The 18,788-nt window shown below is 50.0% G+C and overlaps 1 protein-coding gene across 4 annotated transcripts in view; it reads left to right on the top strand.

The window, feature by feature from the left end:
- The window catches only part of pard3bb (par-3 family cell polarity regulator beta b), a 162,984-nt gene that overhangs the window by 101,770 nt on the left and 42,426 nt on the right, over window positions 1–18,788 (top strand). For all 4 annotated transcript variants that reach the window (XM_023805839.2, XM_023805840.2, XM_023805841.2 and 1 more), the window contains 2 exons: window positions 5,862–6,071; window positions 9,001–9,220. In XM_023805839.2, coding sequence (XP_023661607.1) covers window positions 5,862–6,071; window positions 9,001–9,220 — 430 coding nt within the window. The remainder of the gene's footprint in view (window positions 1–5,861; window positions 6,072–9,000; window positions 9,221–18,788) is intronic.

Here is an 18,788-nt window from a genome sequence, read left to right as displayed (position 1 = left end):
GAGGATGAGGCTGCTGTTAAACTGGCGACTTGCATATGTGTGCATGAGAGCGCGTACACGCATTTGTATCGAGGAGTGTTTTCCGCTGCTCGATACGTATTATTGACGCACATGCAGGTAGCTAAGTGCTTGCAGAGCTGCCTCTCCTTAAATCAGTTACGGCTGAGCTGCCGGAGGGAGCTGTCTGTGGAGGGTACCGTAACTTACTGTGATGGCAAGATCTCAAATACAGCTGTAAAAGACATCTAGGCATCTGCATAAATAGGGAAAAGAACTGAAACATCTGTCGAGCAGCTACATCTCACTGTGCACTGTGGCCCTGATCTGTTAAGCGGGGAGGTGCTGTGGGTCATCCTCAGGGTAGGGATTCCGGTCCATCCGGCCCGCCGCGTATCCCGCCGCATCTATCCCGCCGCATCTATCCCGCCGCATCTATCCCACTGCGTATCCCGCCGCATCTATCCCACTGCGTATCCCGCCGCATCTATCCCACTGCGTATCCCGCCGCATCTATCCCGCCGCATCTATCCCACTGCGTATCCCGCCGCATCCATCCCGCCGCGTATCCCGCCGCATCCATCCCGCCGCATGTATCCCGCCGCATCCATCCCGCCGCATCTATCCCGCCGCATCTATCCCGCCGCATCTATCCCACCGCGTATCCCGCCTCATCTCCCGCCGCATCTATCTCGCCGAATCTATCCCGCCGCGTATCCCGCCGCGTATCCCGCCGCGTATCCCGCCGCGTATCCCGCCGCGTATCCCGCCGCATCTATCCCGCCGCATCTATCCCGCCGCATCTATCCCACTGCGTATCCCGCCGCATCTATCCCGCCGCATCCATCCCGCCGCGTATCCCGCCGCATCCATCCCGCCGCATGTATCCCGCCGCATCCATCCCGCCGCATCTATCCCGCCGCATCTATCCCGCCGCATCTATCCCACCGCGTATCCCGCCTCATCTCCCGCCGCATCTATCTCGCCGAATCTATCCCGCCGCGTATCCCGCCGCGTATCCCGCCGCATCTATCCCACTGCGTATCCCGCCGCATCTATCCCGCCGCGTATCCCGCCGCGTATCCCGCCGCATCTATCCCACTGCGTATCCCGCCGCATCTATCCCGCCGCATCTATCCCGCCGCATCTATCCCGCCGCATCTATCCCGCCGCGTATCCCGCCGCATCCATCCTGCCGCGTATCCCACCGCGTATCCCGCCGCGTATCCCGCCGCATCCATCCCACCGCGTCTCCCGCCGCGTATCCCACTGCGTATCCCGCCGCGTATCCCACTGCGTATCCCGCCGCATCCATCCAGCCGCATGTATCCCGCCACATCCATCCCGCCGCGTATCCCGCCGCGTCTGCCTCCCACAGGCTGTTTCGGCTCGCAGTCATAAGGGGGTCTGGTCTGTTCACAGCTTATCTCCATTGGATCCCTAATAGTCATTTTCAGATGTTCTATTTTTCCTGTTGTTTTTCCATTTTTTAATAATCCAACAAGCATCAGTCACATTTTTGTCTGAGGTGTCTCCCCAGTGCCAGGAATGCTGGCAGGTACCACAAAGGAATTTTCTGCAATATACATAAATAAAGTTAGCCCTTGAAAAACGGGAGAGGCTGCGGAGGCTGTTGTCAGCCACTTGTATGCGCCCCCACTCATTGACCCCCACTCCCCTCCCATTGGACAGACTTCCTTATCCCACCATTGGCATGTATGTGTGGTGTAGCTGCAACAGCCATTTGCTACGTGTGGCCACCGCGGACGGGGCATTCCCAGCAAGCACCTGGTGTTCTAAGCGCTCGCCACCTCCTCCGAGATGACTCCTAGAGGAAGCACATGTTCATTGATGGGTGGGGTGGTGTGGGGGGGGGGGGTGCAGTGGGCGTTGGAAAAATCCCCTTCATTTCATCTGCGGAGTGCCCTGTGCATCCCTTCCGGGCTGCTTTGTCAGCATATTCCCATCCCCCCACTCAGGATGCCCCCGGGGCTGTCACACTCAGCAGGTGATGCGGCTTGCCCCCCCCCCCCCCCCATCATTACACCATTCCCCCTTCTTATTTATCCCACCCCACAGCCCACTCCAGATCCGCCTCGTCACTCCCCGGCCGCAGGATGCTGCAATCGGCGTCTGCTGGGAGCCAGGCGGCATGAGGCATCCTGCATAATCGGTGCAGCTGCCCTCCGCAAGCCCGAGAGTTACTGCCACCCCCTACAGTGGCACCGTCCTGCCCTCACAATGGAAAAGCGGCTGCTTGTTGTCGCATTGAGCCGAGAGCGATTGCGTCGGACTGTTTCAATCGATGGGTCCATTTATCTCAGAGGAGGCAGGCTGCTTGTGTGAGGGAGGCAGTTACTGCGGCGCGGCCCGGTGGAAATGCGAGTCTCTCTTTCCTTGTCTCTGCTTGTGTGAGGGAGGCAGTTACTGCGGCGCGGCCCGGTGGAAATGCGAGTCTCTCTTTCCTTGTCTCTGCTTGTGTGAGGGAGGCAGTTACTGCGGCGCGGCCCGGTGGAAATGCGAGTCTCTCTTTCCTTGTCTCTGCTTGTGTGAGGGAGGCAGTTACTGCGGCGCGGCCCGGTGGAAATGCGAGTCTCTCTTTCCTTGTCTCTGCTTGTGTGAGGGAGGCAGTTACTGCGGCGCGGCCCGGTGGAAATGCGAGTCTCTCTTTCCTTGTCTCTGCTTGTGTGAGGGAGGCAGTTACTGTGGCGCGGCCCGGTGGAAATGCGAGTCTCTCTTTCCTTGTCTCTGATTGTGTGAGGGAGGCAGTTACTGCGGCGCGGCCCGGTGGAAATGCGAGTCTCTCTTTCCTTGTCTCTGATTGTGTGAGGGAGGCAGTTACTGCGGCGCGGCCCGGTGGAAATGCGAGTCTCTCTTTCCTTGTCTCTGCTTGTGTGAGGGAGGCAGTTACTGCGGCGCGGCCCGGTGGAAATGCCAGTCTCTCTTTCCTTGTCTCTGCTTGTTGCTCTTGCTCTTTAAGTCAAGGGAGGTGATGCTATAATTATACAATTGTTTGGTAAGACCCCACCTAGAATATTGTGTGCAGGTTTGGTCACCATACCTTAAAAGGACATTGCTGCCTTGGAAAGGGTTCAACGTAGGGCTACAAGAATGATTCCTGGTCTTAGAGGAATGACTTATGAGGAGAGGTTAGCTGAGCTGAATCTGTTTAGCCTTGAGCAAAGGAGACTTAGGGGGGACATGATCCAGGTATATAAGATTCTAACAGGTCTGGATGCTGTTCAGCCAAATGGCTATTTCAGTATTAGTTTAAATAATAGAACTCGTGGCCATAAGTGGAAATTAGCGGTTGAACATTTTAAAACGAATTTGAGGAAGCACTTCTTTACACAGCGTGTAGTTAGAGTATGGAATAGTCTTCCTACTAGTATAGCACAAGCTAAAACCCTGGGTCCCTTTCAGTCAGAGCTAGATAAGATTTTAACAACTCTGAGCTATTAGTTAAGTTCTCCTCAAACGAGCTTGATGGCCCAAATGGCCTCCTCTCGTTTGTAAATTTATTATGTTCTTATGTTCTTCAGTGTCAGTTCCTCTGAAGAAATAGTGTTCATCAGCTAGAGGCCTTTAAAGTTCTTTGCCTTTTAATGGCATTGGCAAAGGATGGGCACCCCCCCCACACACACACACACACACAATGATCTGCCACTGCCAGTAAAATAAACCAGTAACTGCTGGGCTGGCAGGGAGACAGGCTGTTGCATGGGCGATGTTGTCACTCTGCTATTTACCTTTATTTGTCTTCAGTTCATTTGGGAAGCTGTGAGGGTTTCACAGAATTAGGGGACAAACGGAAGCAAGTAACAGAATTTACTTACAGTGGTCATTGGCTCAGATGGTCCAGGCTGATTTGGCCCACTGGCTCATGCAGTGTTTTTTGACTAGTCTATTGCCTGTTTTGAAATAGAGATACGACTTTAGTGCAACTGACGAGTGGACTGAGAATTTCATATCCATAATAAAACTACAGAATCAATTGTACATTTCCAGGTGAAAGGGAAATGGGGAATTTTATGAGTTCCCTTGAAAGGTGTTAAGACCTGAATTTATTAGGGTACGTCAAATGGACCTCCAGACCTTCAGAGATGAGATGAGTCTTGATGATCCTGGTAATCAGAGAGGCCTGGTTAAATATGGACTGTGTCACCCAAACAGGCCCGTCACCATGACAGCTGACCTTTTAAATCCTGTACCTGTGGCAGGAACACAGGGGGGAACCTGACAATTATACCTCACATCTCCCGTTCACTCTAGTATGGGCGCTTACTCAGGAATATGGCCTGTGGTTTATCCACTTGGTTTGTTCTGTTTGAAATGCCATGTTAATCTAACACAAGGGGCAGGATAGGCATTGGAGAGTGTCGTTCCTTAGAGGGAGTTAAGAGGAACTTGATGAAGAGAAAAACACTTGAAATAACAGCCCGGTTTTCAGTTTTAAGACATTTTGTCACCCATGACGGAGAGTCCATGTGTGATACCTGTTGTCTGCCATCAAAAGCCAAAGTACCTCAAGGGATTTTCTGCTTGTGGAAAGAACACATCCTCAGTTGAATGTATCTGTTGAATGTATAGTATGACACCCTATAGTAATCTTTTCATGGCTTGTCAATCTGCTAACTGCTCGACCTAAAAGTAAAAGCACGTTACCGCCCACTGCTCAGTGTGCCCTAGACATGCATGTACAGGTAACTCATCACACTGCGTATCCCCGTTTACTCACATGTTCACTCACACCTTCCGTGTTTCCATGGGGTGCCTTGCTGCCCTGGTGAAGTGACACATTTATGTTTTGTACGTTTTGTCCCTAAAGGTGCAGATGCCAGGAGAAAGATCTTTGCCTGTGACAATTATAGATTAGTCCAGCTATTTCTCTTGCCGGTTCATTTAAACACTCGTTAGCTATACAAAACAGGGATGGAACGTCTGGAGTTGAATCTTATTGGGATTCAGCCTCATCAACGCTGTCAAATTGATGGTTTCTTGATTAATGGACAATGCGTTGGATCTGCATAACTCGTTGTTTTGGTGTGCGGCCCTGTCCTTCATTTCTGAGAGCAGACTCCTGGGGGGTAGAGGCTTGTTGTGGTATGCATCAGCACTGATTGGTCAGAGCTGTGCTGCTGGCGCCGTGCTGACATACATCAGAGGCTGAGTGCATTTTGAAAGTCACTTTCATACATCAAGTTTGAAGTTCAAATGGGCTCTGGAGTTTGCTTCGTTTTGTTGTCTTTTAGGGTTTACTTTCACGGCATTCCTCCTAACTTATGCTAAAAATGTTCCTTCACACATACGGCTGAATTTTAAAATGCCTGTGTGTGCTAAAACCTGGGAGAGCATCTTTAGATTGTCTTGGCAGGGCTTTAGTTTTTTTGGGATGTTTTTGTCTCAGGTCAACATTTACCACCTTTAAAATTGTCATAAATTTTAAAATGTATATAAAAATAGTCTGTTTATTTCCTGTCTCTTCAGAAGATGGGATTATTCATCTTTTTCTCTGTCTTCTGCCTGATATAGTACCCCTCCTCAGCCATTTTTCTTTTAATATTTTCCCTTCTTTTGTCCCCCCATCTCATCCTGTTTTGCATGTTTAATTAATTTTGTGCTTTTGCTTTTTGGTTACATTTTCTCATCCTATCACACGAATGGCTTGTTTTCATGGTCGCCTTTCATCATCCCTCCTTCTTCCTGCCTCTTTTTTTTCTTTTCTTTATTTCCTTACTGGTTCATGTTAATACCCCTTAATTGCCCCTCTCCCCATGCAATCCCCCTGCCAGGCTCTTCCTCTTGTCCTTCATCCTCATTTTGTCTTCTTAAACACTAACATAGCCTCCCTTTCTTTCCCACAGAGGTGTCTCCTTCCCAGGAACTGGGTCCCACGCTGGGCCTGAAGAAGTCCAGCTCGCTGGAGAGCCTACAGACGGCTGTGTCGGAGGTGAAGAAGGGTGACCTTCCCTTCCATCGTCCGCGACCCCACATGGTGCGTGGACGCGGCTGCAACGAGAGCTTCCGTGCCGCCATTGACAAGTCCTACGATGGCCCAGCAGAGCAGGACGATGGTGAGTCTCAGTCCCCAGGGCAGGACGATGTTGAGTCTCAGTTCCCAGGGCAGGACGATCGTCAGTCTCAGTCCCCAGGGCAGGACGATGGTCAATCTCAGTCCCCTGGGCAGGACGATGGTCAGTCTCAGTCCCCAGGGCAGGACGATGGTCTGTCTCAGTCCCCAGGGCAGGACGATGGTCAGTCTCAGTCCCCAGGGCAGGACGAGCACACAGTGAAAAAATACTTGCAGCAGCTGGTTTCCAAAGACACATGCAGCTACCAATAATCATTGCATTTCGTTTAACAAAGTTCTGTAGCTGAAATCCGCCCTTTGCTAGTTTATACTGTAGTATGCACTGGAATGTTTGACCCCCTTATTTTGATGGACATTTTGCACTGTGGAGAGTTCCTCAGAGATTCAGGCAATGCAAACATGGCCGTGCAGATCCTCACTGTCATTCATGTGGCCTCATATCCTGATGTAGCCTCATGTGTTGATGTTGGCTAATTGGCTACGTGGTGAGATCAGAGCCATCTGTGGAGAGCTGAGTGGCTCCTGCTCTGAGTGAAGCCCGTCCAGCCCAGACGGCCCAGATGACTGACACCTTGCAGATGGCAGCTTGAAGCTGCTCCTTGCTCAGTTCACCACAGCATGACGGCCCCTCTGGAGCCTTGCTGGCCTGAAAAATGTTGTCCTGGATGTAGATGATCTCCAGTCTATTGAGTGAGGGATTTGAAATTCTTTATATACCATCTGGGTTCCTGTATTATTCCTTGTCAAACCGCTGACAGTTTGTCTATATAAGTGAGGGTGATGTCATGTGTGTTCAATGCAGAGATGACACGCTAGGCATGCATGTGCTGAGAACTCATGTACACAGTCCTCTGGATTAGAACAATATGAGAATTACTTCTGAAGTGAACAAAGCAGAATACTTCTCCTTTTCCATCACCCACCGTGTAATAGGCTGCTGATCCCATTGCATCTCAGGGGCAAAACTCTTAGCAGTGTTACACACAGCAGTAGTACCAGGAGCAGGACAGTAGCAACTCCCTGGAGTCGTAGGGCCTGATCCACAGCCTTCTGCTTGCTTCTCTGCATTCTCACTGGGTTCTTTTAAGCAGCTTTGCTGCTCTCGAGATGGCTGCCTGAGCAGGTTCTGCCTGAGCGCGGCATCCTCACATCATAGATGTGCCCGCCTAATGTCAGAAGTGAGGGATTAGGGTGATTAAGCCGGGTCGCGTTACATCAGTGAGTACCGGCGTGAGGAAGCTCCAGTGCACTGCTCCCGAGAGGAGAGGAGCCGGGCCTGACCTGAAGCTGCCTCAGATCTCATTCGCATCAGGAAACGACGAGTCCTCGCAAGGGTACGTGACAGTCCTGGACACTCAGTCACACTGAACTGTAGTGTCACAGGGACACACTTCAATGCTTTTCAATTTTTCAAATTCTTTTCCACAATAAATGGCATCGTTACATATATTTATGTGGCTACTCCAGGGGATTTAGACTCTTTTTGAACCAAGAACTACTATATGAAAATAGAGCAGAGCTAGGGACGCCCTACCATAAAATCTGACCCCAGGTTGAAAAACCCCTTGGCTACTTAACCATAACCATAATTTGACCAATGGAGTCGATCAGAATGAGCATCAATATGTCAACCTCCAGGAACTTTTGTTTGACGGCTTTGTTCTAACCCTTTTTCTCTGATAAGATCTTGCATTGTAATAGTTTTTAAATTTGAGCTGTAGGCTATAGGATGTTTCAGTTGCTTGGATATGGTGCATAACAGCATCTTCAGGCTCTCCCTGTTCATGTTTGAGCATGTAGAACTAACTGTGGTTTGTGTTTAAGCTGGTCTGATGTTAGTTTAAGCATGTATACTTAGTTCCCATAGGTATATCTGTGCATAAAGGCTGTTCTTATGCGGCTCTGAAGCCTGTTTTTTGCGCATGGGCGCAGGTTCCGCTGCATGTGATGCATGTTTAAGCGTGTAGACACATCTCATATGGCACCCCACTGATCGAGGGGCCTCGGAATCAGTGTTTCTCAAAGGGAACGTCGTCTCCTCTGAGTCTACGTGGAGAACCGGGAATCCCGGCTTATAAACCTAGCTGCTCAGAGTCTTAGGGGACTGACTTGGAAATGTGTGTACTTATTAACTTCTCAGACCGCAGCGGAGGTAGTGACATCCCGTTTAATAACAAGAGAGTAGAAGCACTTGGGTGACAATGAGTGTGAAAAGCAATCCCATTTAATACCAGAGTGCTTCACTTATCTGCCAGAGGAAAAAAAGATTAATTATGCAGTTGTGCACCACTGGAAATAAAAATCTGGTGTAAAGGATTCAGCTGGCCATGTGGGGTCGATCTCCAGTGCAAGGCGCCATCTTGCAGGTTGTCATTCCCCAGATATCAGTGGAAAGGGCCTCCATCTCCTCAAGGCCCTTGCAGATTTACATCTGTACCCTGCTCTAAAGTGACCATGTGACGGGCCTCGGAGTGCAGCGAGATAAAGTGCCCAGCTTGGGGGGAAGCGGTGGGGATCGATGTCCACGTGCTGCCTCGCTGCGGCTGCCTGCTAACAGATGGTTTTGTCAGCGGGCTTTAAGTGATGACCCTCTCTGCTGCTTTGTCCGCGTGCCATTAGTCCCTCAACAAAAAGGGCTGCAAAAAGTCAATCGCTATGAAATGATTTAATCCTCTACAGTGTAACATCTTTACTTGGCAAGAAAATGTAAAATCTGCTTTAGTTTTATGATTATTAAAAAGAATTAAAGTTTTACTGTAACTTACATTAATTTCTACTTTGGGTGCTATAGGCAAACTAGTGGCTGAAGTTACACATAATCTGCAGTTTGTTTGTTTTTTTTAAAACAGTGCAGAGTTGATACCTCCTTTGTGGTCATGTGACTTTGTTTTTGTTTTTCTGTCTTCAACCAGATGACATGTCAGACCAGAGCTCTGGGAGGGACACCCCCGCCAGCAGCTCATCCAGGCAGGGGCTTGGGGATGCAGAGGAAGGCAAGAAGGACAAGAAGAAGAAGGCTAAAGGCAGGAAGGAGAAGGGGAAAGGCAAGGGAAAGGACAGAGACAAGAAGAAGCCTGATGACCTTGACGAGAATGATAAGAAGACAAAGAAGAAGGGGTTTGGATTGTTGAGGTAAACCTGCTTTTACTACTACTACTTACTACTACTACTTTACAGCAGTCAACTGCTCAGCCCTGGGTGAATTCCAGCTTTTTTAATCAGTATATTCGTCACCCCTGAGAAGTTTGGTGGGGCTGCAGTGTTGTCATGTTTATGTTTTACAAAAGAAAACGTTAATGTTAGCTTTAATTGTTCAGTTGTGTGTTCAATTTTTTTGTATATCGCGGAGGTTATTGGGATTGCTCATGCGTGTTGGGGAGGGGGCGTATCGCAGTGGTTATTGGGATTGCTCATGCGTGTTGGGGAGGTGGCGTAGTGATCGCTGAGTGTAGCATGTTGAAAACGGATGTAAGATCGAGAATATAGACTGTAATTTCCATAAGTTTATGGTGGTGTGTTTCTTGAGTTAACAGCAGTGTCCGGCTGCGATGCGTAGGGTCGTTTGAATCCTCGAGGGCCCACAGTTTTGGATGCTTAGCGATATCAGCAGCTTGCCTTGCGTAGAGTGTTAGCCCTGTTGCTATGCTAACACATGATGTAATGTGACTGGCAGCCCCAGGGAGCATCAGGCGTCCCTGGGCCAGCATCCAGAGGGCACTGGGTCGGCTAGCTGTGCTGATGCGGAAGCCGGAAACCCCAGCGACCACCCCCAGAGTCACCCCCCCGGGGCCCGGCGTCCAATCTGTCGCTGACGCTGTGCCAGGGCCGATATTGCAGCTGGGCCCTCCACCTGTGGAAGGGAACGAGCCAATATCGTATCACAAGGGATGCTGTGGGTGATTGACTTTGCAAACGAGGTTACGTCTGACGGCCAGTTACGCGTTTAATTGTTCTTGTTTGGCTTGCCGGGGTGCGCACCAAGCAGTGCGCTTGTGTTCCCTGAGTGTGAGCTGGCACACAGTGACGCACTGGGCTCAGGCACACAGTGACGCACTGGGCTCAAGCACACAGTGACGCACTGGGCTCAGTGCTGACCCTCCTATATTACTATTACTATGCCAGTGATGCTTCCCTTCTGAAACTCCTAAAGGTCTTTGCTTTGGTTTTAAGCACATCAGCACATGTATATTAACGCATCATCACTGGATGGTTCCCTTGTGGGCCACAGAACCAAGCAGATCTCCGTGGCTCTGACCTTCCCCACCTGATGTTCAGTCAGACCCTCTCATCTGCCTCCTCAGTAAGACCGGCCCCTGCACTGTCTGTATATGGTATTTGCATAAGACCTTTCAAGGCCTTTAGGAGCTCGTTCTGGAGCTGCAGCCAAAGTGTGGTTATGGTGGGAGGGGAGTCTCAGGCAATCCAGGACTTGATACTGCAGCCTGCTGACTGGGCCCCCGGCCAGGCCGCACCCTCCCAGGATCCGCCCGTCACTTACAGGCATCGTGGCCATTCCTCGGCTCCACCGCAGTGCTGTAATTACAGCCAACCAACCGTTAACCGTGGTTCTCCCCACCCCCACGCGCTCTGCCTAACGGTTAAGTGCAGGAGATTGAGCTGTGCCAGCGGCCGGAGCGGCCCCGCGTGTGGGAGCGTGCCTCCCAGCCGCCACCGTGCTCCCCTCGCTCCCCTCGCCCAATCAGGGACCAGCTTCCCGCATTAGTCCAGGAGCCAGGCGCCCTGTTCGCCCTCTGATTGAGATGATTGATCCTGCCTTGCCACCAACACGCCTCGCTCTCCCTGCCCCGCCTCGGGCTTTATTGTCTCCTCCATGGAGACATGGCGTTCTCCTGTGAACCCCTCCATGGCCCACGGCGGAGTCTGCGGCCCGACGATGGCAGGAGAGGATGCTAATTCTAGGCCCCCATCAGTACTCACTGCGGATGCAGTACCCTTACTTATGTAATGCTAATGGTTGGAACACAGGCAGAGTTACTCAGAAAGCTCTTGTGTGAAACACTTCAGCCCTGTGTTAGAAACTTTGGTAAGAGCCTTGTCCTACGGTCTTGTGTTTATCTCTGTGGCTGGGGCACCAGGTGGTAGAGTAGCTCCATTAGACTGTATTACATCCTTGAAACAGATGGAAGAGAGGCTGCTTTTGCCAAATTCCCTCTATCAGTGTCCCTCTTGCACATTAATGCAAGGGCACACACTCAGACATTGTTTTTAAATTATTCCCATTAACTTTCACTATAATAGATTTCTTGAGGCGCACCGCTGTAGAGGGTTTTCCTCCCAATCTTGATATTAACAAGCATTTTATTTTCTTATTTTGGTTTGCTGCTTTTAACCCGAAACGCATTTTGCCTTATTATCATTACTTATGATAAAGATCCCAAACTCACTTAAGTGCAATTTCATCTGCCGCCAAACTGAAATGTACCAGCGGAAAACATTACATGTAAAAGAGTTCAGGAGCTCTAAGTGCTTCCAGATTTCCTGCAGAAGATTGTTCCTTTTTTATCGTGACGGTTATTTCCTAGAACTGCCTACTATCGAATGTGAAATATGACATAATTAACCTTAATTTGTGTAACTTAGTGTAATTGTGGCTGTTCAATGCCGCTTTTTCTGTCTGGAAAAAGAAATGCCTCTAATTAAAAACATATGATTGTGATTCCCAGCTGGAATACGTGTGATTTCCCAGTTGGAAGGTATGTGCACCAAGCATGAAGAATTAGTCGCTGACTTTCCCTTTTAAATCTCATATTAAGGCTGTTAATGTTTTTTCCCATGTGTGAAAATGGCCCTGACGCATTTTGAATCCAGTGTATGTTTCGGCTGTACTTTTGATTTCCCCTGTATGGACGGGAAGGTTATTTTCTGTATCCAAACAAACAAGCATCTCCTGTAAAAGAGACCATCGCCTGTTCGACTCCCCTCCTCACCCCCTGTCTCCTCCCCTCCCTGGCATTCGCCATGGCAAGAGCGTACATGAAGCAGTGGAAAAGGTCTTCTTCCTGTCCTGCTCTCACTCCTCCGTGGCTGGTGTGCCTGGGGGCAGACAGGCATGCTTGTGGACGGCCTAATTACCCTATTAGCTTGGCAGACAGTGCACCATCTCCTCCCTCTTCCGGCTTCTCCCGCCGACGCGACCCCCGCAGACAGTGCACCATCTCCTCCCTCTTCCGGCTTCTCCCGCCGACGCGACCCCCGCAGACAGTGCACCATCTCCTCCCTCTTCCGGCTTCTCCCGCCGACGCGACCCCCGCAGACAGTGCACCATCTCCTCCCTCTTCCGGCTTCTCCCGCCGACGCGACCCCCGCAGACAGTGCACCATCTCCTCCCTCTTCCGGCTTCTCCCGCCGACGCGACCCCGGCAGACAGTGCACCATCTCCTCCCTCTTCCGGCTTCTCCCGCCGACGTGACCCCGGCAGACAGTGCACCATCTCCTCCCTGTTCCGGCTTCTCCCGCCGACATGACCCCGGCAGACAGTGCACCATCTCCTCCCTCTTCCGGCTTCTCCCGCCGACGCGGCCCCGGCAGACAGTGCACCATCTCCTCCCTGTTACGGCTTCTCCCGCCGACGCGGCCCCGGCAGACAGTGCACCATCTCCTCCCTGTTACGGCTTCTCCCGCCGACGCGGCCCCCGGCAGACAGTGCACCATCTCCTCCCTCTTCCGGCTTCTCCCGCCGACGCGGCCCCGGCAGACAGTGCACCATCTCCTCCCTCTTCCGGCTTCTCCTGCTGACGTGACCCCGGCAGACAGTGCACCATCTCCTCCCTGTTACGGCTTCTCCCGCTGATGCAGCCTTGGTAGCCCTGTCTCACCTCTCGCTGCCGCCGAGGTGTCATTCGGCAGCCTCAGACCTGTGTCTGTGTGCTGCCGTTCTGTGTAGGGCTCGTGGCCCTTGGTCCGGGGCGAGGTTGAACGTGCCCAGGGTGACAGGAGGAGCTGCAGATTAGCCGGTCCCCAGCTTTCTGCAGAGTGAGTGGTAGCCTGCTGATGATTTTAGGGACATTCAGCTGACCCTTCTTGGATATTCCCTATAAGATTCCTGCCACTCTGCTTGTCCCGTTCTTCAAACCCCCATCCCAGCACCCCTGCCCGCCTCCTCACAGACACACAGGCAGGTCTGTGTTGTGTCCGCTCTGTCGGACTCCCCCGGGAGGTACAGTGTGAAGCAGCCGGCATGCTGTCGCCTTTCGCAGGCACGTACGTCGGCACCAAGCATCCCAGCCACCCCCCTGGGGCTTCACCATGGCAACCACTTCAACAGGCTGCTTTGGGGGTCCTGGGCGGTTGCAAGCTCAGTGGAACGCGCTGAAGTGCTCTGGCTGTTTGAAGCCCTGGCATTTTTATTTCCATTTATCTATTTCAGTAATTAGACATGATTGATTAGATTGGTTGGACTTCAGTGTTTGTTACTATTTATAACACTGTGATATCTAAATATGTCAGTGTGGTGCAGAGAAGACCACCTTTTGTATGCTTTTCAGTTTGCATTAATTTTATTGAACTAATAAAAATGCAGGAAGTTTTTAGCAATGTTTTTTATTGTACTTTGGTTAAACAGTGTTCAGGTAAATTGCCCATTATTCAGCTTTCCAAACAAGCATTTTGTGTCTCAATAAAAATGTAGTCTTTAATACTTCAGGCAGTGGCACTTCTGAAACTGGGAGTTCATAATTAAAGGCTGCTGATGAAGCTGGTGATCAGCTGGATGAGGCTTTGAAGAAGTGCTTCCAAACAACTAACGAAATGCAGACTGAACTTTTGGGAAATATATGGTCAGTCTTCTTTTCCTTTTAACTGCTGCGATAAAACTAACAAGAAATAACAGAATTTCGTGGCAGGCTTCAGTTCTACTAGGATTTTTATGCTCCAGCTGTTCAGGCTTGTGGCCTCAGTTCTAAACTGGCACTGCTTAGATTTTTGATGTGTTTACAATGGATAGCCCCCTACTCCCTCCAGTCCTCGCTATGTACCTTTCATCTCTTCAGACATGGGGGCTGGGGGCTTTGTGTCTGGTAGCGTGTGGTAACATCTTCCTCTCCCTTTGAGCGGCGGAGCTGAACAATGGCATGCCCTTCTCCGGGCCCGGGCTCCGAGGCAGGTGGCAGCAGGAGGCAGCGCTCTAGCTAATCAGCCCAGTGGCACTGAAAGCGGCTTCCCGCCATGTGTGCATTGCAGAAGGAGCCTTTGGAGCTCATGAGTGAAGCCGGCAGCCTCCTTATCCTAATACACTGCACTGAATAGTCAGCCTGGGAGTGCGGGAGCTGAGTCTGCAGGACCTGACTGTTATAGCAGCTGCAGTTCAGTCCCTCTGCCATCTTACAAGCAGCCGCCATATTGTCAGCCTCAAGTCTAAATGCCAGCTAAACGTAGGCCGTGGCTTTGACATTAACCTGTGAAGAGTGGAAACAGTGATCTTCCATCATTGTATTCTTGACATTAATCCCAGTGCATGAATTATGTGCATAGAAATAATCCGTCCATCCGTCCATCCATCCATCCATCCATCCATCTATAAGCCATTTATCTTAGACTGGGCCAAGGGGGACTGGACCCTCTCCTTGGCAGCATACACCTTTGTTTGGGATGCCAGTCCATCACAGGGAACAGGTACACATGCTCACACATACAATGGGAAATTCCGAGATGCCAGTTAGCCTAACTGAATGCCTTGGAACTGCGGAAGGAAAGCGAAGTCCTTGCAGGGGACCTTCCACACACAGAGCAGAGGTGGGGTTCAAACCCTCAGCCCTGGGGGGGCAAGGCAGCGGTGTCACCCAGTGAGCTGCCCTTTTTAATCATTTCATTGATATTTCTCAGTGAGGATTTTTCTTCTTTGGAAGACCGAATAAAACCGACCTATTCCTCAGTGGCACTGACTCCAGCTCCACACCGCTAACGGATTTTAATGCTGATCGCTAGATAGACACATTTGATTGCTCCTCTTTTTTTCTTTATGTGCTATCTATAAAATAGGGAAGGGCTGCCAGCTAACCAGAGGGATAATATTCATTTGGCGTAAACGCCATTGTTCACAATTGCATAATCATAGGATGGAAATACTTCACATATGAAAATATGCAACTGATCTGAGCACCAGTACATGCAGGGCAGGTGGGGGCAGAGTGAAGACGCCGGTGTGGTGCAGTCAGAGGTGCTGGGGGGCGTGTGGCTTCTGGCAGTGTATGCAATGCTGTACTGGGAAGTGTAGTAATAAACACTGACTGTGTGCTGGACGGACCCAGAGCTGCCGTTTTATGAGCTTTTCCGCTGTCACTTTTTGCTCACTTCCTCAGGTTAATATAAATCCATATCTATAAAAACACAGTATAAACACGCAGAAAGTGAGACTGGCTGCTTTTAAAATGTCTTTTAACTGGCTGCAGTGATTTCTAGCCATTTTCATAATTTTGGACCTTTATATTAATTTTAGCACTTTTGTGCATAGGTATTTGAACAGTGTCTTGTCAGTTAGTACTGCGTATGCTTATTTATCTAATGAAAGTATTCTCTAAAGCACAAGGAAAGATTAAATGTATGGAAAAACAATTCAAAGACCTGCTGTTGTCATTTGTGACAACCAGAAAAGAAAGCAATTTTGAGTATAAAAATAGGATGAATATGCTCTAAATATGTAGCTGCGTGAACGCGTCATTTTCACTTACTGACAGTTTTAGCTGCTACTGGCCTGTATCTTGAGAGAATATGCTAATTACTTGTTGGAAGGTAGGTGTAATTAGTGTTATTACTGGGACTCGTCCCGCGTGCCTAATGGGACGCGATGGTGTGGACCTATACTGCGTGTCTGAGATGCAATGGTGTGGTCCTATACCGCATGCTTAATGGGACATGATGGTGCAAACTTATACCGCGTGCCTAATGAGACACGATGGTGTGGACCTATACTGCGTGTCTGAGATGCAATGGTGTGGGCCTATACCGCGTGCTTAATGGGACATGATGGTGTGGGCATATACCGCGTGCTTAATGGGACATGATGGTGTGGGCCTATACCGCGTGCTTAATGGGACATGATGGTGTGGGCCTATACCAGGTGTTTGAGATGCAATGGTGTGGGCCTATACCGCGTGCTTAATGGGACATGATGGTGTGGGTCTATACCTGGTGTTTGAGATACAGTGGTGTGGGCCTATACCGCGTTCTTAATGGGACATGATGGTGTGAGCCTATACCGCGTGCTTAATGGGACATGATGGTGTGGGTCTATACCATGTGCTTAATGGGACATGATGGTGTGGGCCTATACCGTGTGCTTAATGGGACATGATGGTTTGGGTGGCACAGATACTCAGAGAGCCTCTGTACTTTATTTCACTGGAGGTTAATTTCAGCTCATTAGTCCCACTGTCTCTGGTGAGAATTGCCTACTCTCCCTTTCAGGCTTGTCCATCCTCGTCTGTGGCCCCATTACTGTATGGGTAAAATGGAAACTTTGCACACATTAGGTAAATGGTTCCTTGTAGCCCTGGAAAATAAATTTGTTGTTGCCTGAAATTCTCGCTGTTCGGTTATGCTAATATACTCTGTGAAACAGATGTCAAGTGAAAATGCTTTTTTGACCGTGGGGAAGAGACTTTGCCTACACAGTTTCTGCATGGACTGATAAAGCAGGAGCGGGTGTGTATTTGTCTTTGTTTTGACACCTGTAATGCTAATTTATAAGCTCTGCACCTTCTCCGCACCTCAACCATGGTCACCTGTGCATCAGTTTATTTATTTATTTTAAATCCAACCACTTCATCGACTCCCCGTGCCGAATCTGTGTGGTGCCTCTGGGGCTGGAATTAACGGTAGATCCAGCATGGCAAGCCACACCCACTTGCTGCTCCTCTCAGGCCTTCGCCCGCCTCCCCTCCTGTCCCTCCTGCTCGCTGTTGACCCGGCCCGTTTCATTAACGGCCATTAATTATGCTGTGGCATCCTAGGGTTTTGTTCAGTACCTGGCAGTCATCTTGTGGACGCAGTCAGCACCCGGAGCAGCATCTCGATACATAATTAGCAGCGGTGACAGTAGGGGCTGTGAATTGCACTGGCTGGCGAATCGCGCATCAGATGAGGTGCGATTACTGATCTCCTGCTGTCAGCCTCGTGAGCCTGCTAATGCAGCACCGAAGCCACGCTAACACGTGGGTGGGAGGGCGGGGCTGCCGCAGCCCACTGGCATCATGTGGCACAGCAGCAGCCACATGTGGGGCTGTCTTGAGTTGTCAGTATGGGCCGGGGGGGTGGTCTGTGTCGTGTCACGAACCCCACTGAGAACGTTCTGGTTGCAAGTGTTGCAATCAGAGCAGTGCTTTCACCCTCCTGCACGCCATCCCTTTGGTCCAGCATGGGCGGGGAGCGATGAATGAACGGTGGTGACCGTTTATCATCTATACCCTCATTGGAGTGGCTGGTCAAGGACGGAGCAGCAGTCCATACATATGTGCGCTTCTACTGCTTGACAGGAGGGCAGATGAAAGGCACCGATCCATCGTTCACTCTTAAAGGGACACCGGCATGTCACTCTGCAGACCGCATGTATGAATGGCCACCATCAAGCTGGAAAACATGATAAATTAGACTCTGCTCACTTTATATTATCCTCTACCTGAATAGACACTTACCGGTGCTCTGTCCATGACAAGGTTAAGTACCCCTGAAAGAACTGTGGGATGCACAACAAAGGAGCCGTAATAAGGAAGCATGAAATGGTGCGTGCTGGCCTTCAGATGTACGTGGTGCTCAGCAGTGTTAAATGCGATTGGCTCCTGAGGTCCCCTGGTTTCCCAGCTGGCTTTGAGGCGCTCAGCAGTGTTAAATGCGATTGGCTCCTGAGGTCCCCTGGCTTCCCAGCTGACTTTGAGGCGCTCAGTGGCGCCACCCCGTCCCGCATCAGCACTTGCTTTCAGATGCCACAGCCGTCTCCAATCGGCATGACCGGCTCCCACTTTGATCTGCGGGACGGGGGGGGGGCGCTCACCTGAAACACCTTTGATGAGCACAGGAAATGGGCATCAGGGATTCCATTTCATCTGGCGGAGAGCGCAGGACAAAGTGGTTCTGTGATGCTGGCTTCCGGGTCGATGGGCTGCGGGTGGGACGCCTGTGGTCGCTTCTCCTGTTTCCAGCAGGAAAGTGACTTAAATATTCATAGAGGGGTTATGAGGGAAAACACGAGAAGGAGCAAAAGGAGCATCTCCTTCCCATGTAGGATACACACTGTGCATGATGCACAGACGCACAGCCCGGCTGCTGAAATGGACAAACAACTTACCCCATTACTGTTGTGTACAAGAATCTGGCAGAGCTTTTCTTATTGAATGGTTAAAAGAAAAAAAAATTCTAATTAAAATTCTTGCAATTAAACTTGTAAATTAACAAACTGTGAAGAATGTTATTGGTCCGTGCGGTTGTCTTATTTGACCAAGGGAATTTTCTTATTTTATTTCGGTTTAAAAATAATCTCTGTTTGTTATACATTCTGCTGAAGTGTTCTTAGTGATTATTACTACATACAAATATCATTATATACTGAACGCACTGTGTATCTTAATTGTGTGGCTTTCTGGGTATCTTTAATTTAGCATATTTTTACTGTATATATAGAATTTTTAGTTAAAGGCTGTCTGAACAATCTTTGACCTGACATGGATGATATAGCATGAGGTAACGAAGG

This window comes from Paramormyrops kingsleyae, chromosome 1 (assembly GCF_048594095.1).
Source record: "Paramormyrops kingsleyae isolate MSU_618 chromosome 1, PKINGS_0.4, whole genome shotgun sequence".
Lineage (NCBI taxonomy): Eukaryota > Metazoa > Chordata > Actinopteri > Osteoglossiformes > Mormyridae > Paramormyrops > Paramormyrops kingsleyae.
The sequence above is the reverse complement of the archived record's forward strand: the minus strand, read 5'-3'. Positions and strand labels throughout refer to the sequence as shown.